The sequence below is a fragment of the Eretmochelys imbricata genome, chromosome 14 (genome assembly GCF_965152235.1).
Source record: "Eretmochelys imbricata isolate rEreImb1 chromosome 14, rEreImb1.hap1, whole genome shotgun sequence".
NCBI classification, from domain to species: domain Eukaryota; kingdom Metazoa; phylum Chordata; order Testudines; family Cheloniidae; genus Eretmochelys; species Eretmochelys imbricata.
The window spans coordinates 7356089-7362979 of NC_135585.1; the positions used below are offsets into that span (position 1 = coordinate 7356089).

General features: G+C 40.5%; 1 protein-coding gene across 5 annotated transcripts in view; it reads right to left on the minus strand.

Moving 5' to 3' along the window:
• The window catches only part of CEP112 (centrosomal protein 112), a 301926-nt gene extending 295293 nt beyond the window's left edge, over positions 1-6633 (minus strand). For 4 of the 5 annotated variants that reach the window (XM_077833092.1, XM_077833093.1, XM_077833094.1 and 1 more), the window contains exons 1-3: positions 6298-6633; positions 4287-4405; positions 240-430 (exon numbers count right to left, since the gene is read on the minus strand). In XM_077833092.1, the coding sequence (XP_077689218.1) occupies positions 240-430; positions 4287-4386 (291 nt within the window). In that variant the 5' untranslated portion in view covers positions 4387-4405; positions 6298-6633. Of the gene's footprint in view, positions 1-239; positions 431-4286; positions 4408-6297 lie in introns of those variants that run through there. The other variant, XM_077833095.1, reaches the window with a different exon arrangement.
• Positions 6634-6891: the final 258 nt, after the last annotated feature.

Genomic DNA, 6891 nt, shown 5'->3' on the forward strand with positions numbered 1-6891 from the left:
AGGTCACATAAAAAAAATTCACAAAGACCTAGAAATCTGTTTGTCAACTGCAGTTATAAATTATTAAGGGACCTATGGTACAAGTGGTAGGCCAACACTCACTCCTTGCAATTCCACTGAAATCACTGCAGAATTTGATTCCGTCTGTAAACAAAAGTGAATACTTAAATATATAATTTTAAAACTACATTTATGAACTAGTCAAGTTTGTTCTCCATAAAAATGAAATAAATACCCACCATATATGAAGGCAAGGTTTTCAGTATTCCGGGTTCAGGTTTATGTGTAAAAGGGCCTTCTAGAACTCCTCGTTTCAGCATATGCAGCAACAATTTTGCATACAAGTTCCGATTCTTTCTACCCATAATTCCTGCACCTGCTCCTGAGGGCTCACAGAGTTTTTTAATCCAGAGTGCACATCTCTGACGTTCTAGAAAAATACATTCCATTACAATAGACTTTATCAGAAAACAGAACAAACTTAAGAACAGCAGAAGTTAAAGAACCACAGCATAACTTTGTATATGTCTCTCTCTTCAACCAAGAATTTAAGTTTTGCACAAAGGAAGTTTTAAGGTAGAACATGAAATTTTACAAGGATGTGTATATTTTTCATAGAAAGGAACTTCAGGTCAAATAAAAGCACAAACGGAAAAACATAATTTATCACTAGAAAAATCACAGAAAAACAAAATTGAATTCCGTACTAACTTTAAGAGGAGTGCCATAGAAATACTTCCATGCTATACAGCTCAAAACATATATTTTAAATTCAGTTTGGAAACGTATAGACAGCCTGTGCAGTCAGATCATGAACAACTAGTGTTATGTACTCCCAGAGAACTACATCACTTAATAGTTTATGTTGCTTTCTGAACCAGCTTCAGTTTCTGAGTTGACTTAGGGTACAGTCCCATGTACACTGCAGTAATCTAATCTGTCTATGATCAAAGTAGTAAGGTTCACATCCAAAAGAGAGTCTCAATCTCCTAGTCTGTCATATAGGAGTTAAAACCCTCCTCAACACTGTGGTTTGTGATATTCTAATATCAGCTTGCTACCCAACAACAACCCAAACGTGCACACTCTAGCTACAAATAGCAGGCACATATCCTCAAACAAATATAATCTTCACCATAATTTCTATTTGCTTACCCCCAACATTACCAGCAGCATCTCAGTTTCATCCCCATTGAGTTTCAACTAGCTAGTTGTCATCCATGCCCCCAATTCATCCAAGTGAGACTCTGAGCCAAGTGTTTGGCAGCACTAGCTGGGTTATGCACAATAGAAAAGTTGAGTATCAGCTGTGTACTAAAAGTACTGAAAGCCATACCCTCCCAATGTCCCCATGTACATGCTGAACACGAAGGGAGAAAAGACTGAACTCTGTGAAACTCTATATAATAGCATGCTTTTAGGTATGAAGAACAATTTTCCAACACCACTCTCTCAAGGTGGCCAGCAAGGAAAAAATGGATTCACCCAAAAGCAGCCTTGCATTCTCCCGTGCAATCCATAGGCAAACCAAAAACAGCTCACAACTGAGGACAACTGAATCATCCAGCAGTATCAACATACACACACACTTGGTATTCATCCATCACTAAGAGGTTATCTTCTACCAACTCAATTCATTACCTGTTCCCAGAAATGTACAAAAATGACAAGTGTCAAGGAAATCTGATGCTTCTGGATTATCACAGCTCTTCCCATACGCTACCAAATATGGAAGATTAAATACTAAATGATAACCAGACTGCCAGGATCAAACGTTGCCTTCTTGAGCAAAGACTACAGACTAACCTCCTTAAGAGAAGATGGCACCCTGCCCTCCCTCTACCAACAATGAGCTTCGTTCTTCCCTGATGACATCTGCCAATCAGGAACAAGGAGCCAAAGAAAAAAGTTCTCCCAACACCTTCAGTCTCTCTCAGTAAGCCAAATGTAAGGTCACATCTGAGAACAAAGAACGTAAGCTATTCTTACAGGATAGGGGATGCTATCCAGGAAGCAGTGACGGACAAAGACTTGGGTCATGGTGGATAATCAGTTAAACAGGAGTTCCCAGCATAACATTGTGGCCAAAAGGGGTATATAATTTTTCAATGTATAAGCAAGGGAATATTGAGAAGGAGTGGTGAGATTATATGACCTCTGTATTTGGCACTATTGCACCTGCTACTGGAATACTGCATCCAGTTCTGGTGTCCACAATTCAAGAAGGGTGTTAATAAATTGGAGAGGGTTCAGAGAAGAGCCTTATAGTGAGAGACTCAACAAACTCAACCTATTTAGCTTATCAAAAAGAAATTTAATGGGTGACTTAGTCACTGTCTAGAAGTATCTACATGAGGAAAATATTTGATAATAGAGGCTCTTCAATCTAACAGACAAAGGTATGGCCAATGGCTGGAAGTTGAAGCTAGACACATTCAGACTAGAAATAAAGCATAAAATTTTAACAGTGAAGATACTTTATCATTGGAGCAACTTTCCAAGTGCTGTGGTGGATTCTCTAACACTGAGAAGTTTTAAATCAAGACTGGATAGTTTTCTAAAAGATTCTAGTTCAACATGGCTATTGGACTTGAATCGGGAGTTAACACAGGGAAGTCATATGGCCTGTGTTATGCAGGTCAGACTAGACGATCACAATTGTCCCTTCTGGCTGTAAACATCTATGAAACATCATTGGCCTAAACTCATCCATATAAAATTTATCATTCATTCCTTCCAAATCCAGCCCCCATCCCAAAATCCTCTCATTTTTCTGTCACCAGAAGTTTCTTTGCAGAGGTACGCGAGTCAGCCAAGACATGAAGCCAGTTTGTTTAATTAAGATGTATATCACCCAAAACAAAAAGTGTAAAATAATTCACAAAATTATTTATGACTGTTAAGTAGCTTCAACCAAGACCTCCCCCCGCCCCCCCAACTGCCCTAGCAGTTTTCCTCTCCTGCTTAATCTATCAACCAAAGCAGCCTGTGAGGGCAAAGCTGGAGAAGAAGGCTCCTAGCACCCTTTATTGATTGCTGAAGATAAGAGATTATTAATACATACTATCAAACCCTAGTAGGAACAATATTTTCCCTCAGGACTTTCCAGAGGAGTTCTGCTTCCATTAGCCTTTTCAGGACAAACCATCAAAACAGCCCTTCACCTTAAAGGAAAGGTGTGTGCCAGCCTCAGAACATGAGATAATGGTGGATCCATGAAAACGGTTTAATTTTCAAATGGACAAAAAGAAACACATTCCAGAACTAATTTCTGTAGATTCATATTTATGCTTAGTTTACAGGGTTCTATTATTATATAAACAATTTTAAGTATTAGTTAGTCTCAATTCCAGAGAAGAATATTGCCTCTAATGTCTGCTTCAGAGGTAAAATAAAAATTGTTGTATTGAAAGTAATCTGATTAGAGCATCATTATTTTGAAATGCTATGAAAACCTACTTCTGATCATGTCAGATCCTGCAAGGTACTGAGCATCCTCAACTTCTATTAAACTCAATGCGAGCTGAGGACTGTCAGTACCTTCAGAATTATGCCCTCAGTTGCAAAATACAGTTTGCATGAGCATTAATATTTTATCATCCAATTTAAAAGCCTGAGACAGTAGCCTTACTTAAACAAATCCTTCCACGGAAGACAAGACAACCTGTGGAATTCAGAACCATTAGTGTAAACAAAGGTTTGCAGAATCAGGCCCTTAATTTGAAGATTATAAATCAACTACATATTATTAACAGGAAGTAATCACTTAGCTCATAAAACATCACTCATTAGCTGACACTTGTACTATTAGTTTAAAAAGTTCCAGCGCTGGATTTATTTATTTTATGAACATAATTGGATCTTGACAGATTGGTCTCTAAAAAAATGCTTGCAATTTTATAAATGGCATAATCTCCAAGTCAAAGCCTATTTTAATTTTAATTTCCACTGAATTCATTAATTGGAAAATACAGGAATTAATATATTTATGCAAAAGTACATTTACATCATCAAAATAAGAAGGACGAGCTTGAATAAATAGTATTAACAAAAGGTGCTTAAAAGATAACCTAAAAATCAACTTTAAAAGTTGCGCACATATGATGATGCACTCTGCAACATTAGGTTTGTGGTACTTAATTTGTTATTTAGCAGACTGCATTACACGTGCATACAGATGTCATTATTTTACACTCGAGATTCATAATATACCAAGATTCTGTAATAAAACTAGAGTATTTCTGATTGTTATGTTTATTTACATGCAAATTTGTAGCACAGTTTACCTGATTTATGTGGTAATTTTAGCACAAACGGCTTCATATCTACAACATAGTGATCAAATTCCGCATCCAACTTCTCCCATGTTTCCTCTTCACTACTCATTGTGCACTTAACAGCCAACCTGCAAGATTTAAATTGAAACAGAGAAATTATATAAAACCTCACTGTTCTATACATTAATATTAATGTACTTAATGTCTAAATGTAAATACTCACTTTTTGAGCTACTTAAAAAAAACAAAACAATATGGCTATTTCATTAGCACTAAATTCATTCACACACATACAAAATAGCAGATCTCTGCAAAGAGCTAACACTCAGGTTAAGTTTTTCAAACAATATGTTTGTTTGATTTTGGAATGCTTATTGGAGAGAGAACAATAACCACACATAAAAAAAGCATTTGGCAAGATACAGGTCATAAATAAACCCATCTTATTACTCCCTAAAAGCTATTAAACAAGATAATATTCATCCAAAAAATAGCTTTTCTTGCTTGGAAGTCAGTGACAAGATACCACTTACAAATGAAAACAGTGTGGAAAGCAGGAAGAACAACGTTACAAATAATATTTTGATAAAAAGTTATTTGGGAACAGAAGATATAGCTAAAATACAACACTCAGTTGTACATTTTTAAAAACACTGATTTACTTGGGGGTTAGGAGAGAGCCATACAAATGTCTTTCCTCCAAATTATCTATCCCATGATTTATAAATTCACTGGTTTCCCATTCAGGAGATTGCATTTTACACCATCTCTATATATTTTAGGCTGCCGTTACCATGATCATTGCTAAATGTAGGTGTTTGCAGAATTGAGGCCTATGTACATACTTAACTTTAGACACACCAACAAGTCCCACTAGCCTTTGGGTCCATTGACAGTGAATAAACTTAAGTACATGCACAGATGTCTTTGGAGAATCAGGGTTTTATAATCCAATTCACTATTTACCTGTTTACATCTTCAGCTGAGAGGGAAAGTCTCCTCCCTTATATACTACGTATCTCCCGGCGCTAACATTCAATAACATTCCATATCAAGAGGAAAATGTATTTTTCCTCCCTCTTTCTTTTCCTTCAACTATTTTTATGAAACATATACCATCATGTAACATTCTAATCTGGTATTCCATTTGTGCTGAACTGAAATTTGTAAATGCATATACTAAGGTTGGTATTGCATTTAAACTGAACTGAAATTTGGAAATGCAGTGAGCCAAGGATTCCTGTTATAGTTAATTTCTACCTCAATTTTAAAATAATAAAAATTTTCTACATTACCCTGTGAGATTATGCTAATTGCAGTGTTTTACAGGTAGTCCATGGCTTGCTGTTCCCACTCGAAATTACACAAATAAATCACTATATATAATCAATTCAGCTTCTTATACCACACCCATCAGTGATATGCGAGACCCTTTGCCTTCCTCAACATTCAATAATTTTCCCATCCAAGAGTGGGTTGCCTCCATTTCCTCATCTATATGTTCTATCATTTAAGTCTCGTTATACTAAATATATTACAACTCTGAACTATTTGCCTCATACTAAACAGCTTCCCAACCTTTGTTAGCAGTTGGACAGATAAATCACTATACTTATCTTACTCAGCCCGTCAACTTTACAGCCACAGGAACAGGTTTCCTTTGCTACCTCTTGCACACATCCCCAGTTTGCATGATCACTTTAAGCAACGTGACACCTTCTGGCAACCTGTGCCCACCTTCCCGCCCGCTGCTCAGAACTTTGCGACCTAGCCGCCATGCCCAACCCTGGAAGGTGGCAGCAAGGAAAGGAGCGATGCTATTTCCCCCCTCTCCTCTCAGATTTATTTTTTCTACAGTTTGCAGCGGGTGCCATGACGACGTGTGATTTCCCCCACGATTTCGAGAGCTTTCACCCCCTTCGTACCCCGCTGCTGGGATTTCGCCCGTGGGGGAAGGCAATTTCCCTCCATCGCTCCCCTCCATCCGCCTGCTGGGCCACGACCACGCGGCGCCATTTACCTCACGGTCCACGACGTCGAGGCTTGGGCCCAGCCCCCGCCGCGCTCTGGGGGGGTCTCGCCAGGGGGCTCCCACCGCTTGCACAGCACCCAACGGGGGAGCTGCTGCAGCAGGAGGGGAGCTCAAGGCCTGTTCTAGGGGGTCCCTATGCTGGTCTGGGGGGAGTCTCAGGCTGGCGGGCCCCCTGCTCAGTACCCCCCAGTCCAAGGGGATGGAGCGACCCTCTCCCAGGCACTGCTGGGCCTGGCACCCCCTGCCGCGGAGAGGACGCGACCGCTGCCAGCCTAGGACCCAGGCTAAGCAGCCAACGGTTCAAACCAGCCCCACCCCGCCGCTCCCGGCTGCCCTGAGTGGCAGGGCCCCGGGCCCGGCTTCCGTTTCCGTAGGCCGGGCTAGGCCGCGGGGGTTGCCATAGCTGCGACGCTGCCGGGGCGAGCAAGGCCCCGGCTGGGCCCCGAGCGCGCTGGGCTCTGCCGCAGGGGGAGGGGAGGCTTTGCGGGAGGAAGCGGCCCGGGGGGGAGAGGAGAGGAGAGGAGAGGGGGGACGTTGGGGGGGGTAGTTTGGCGCGGCTGTGTTGGGGAGCGGTGGTTTACG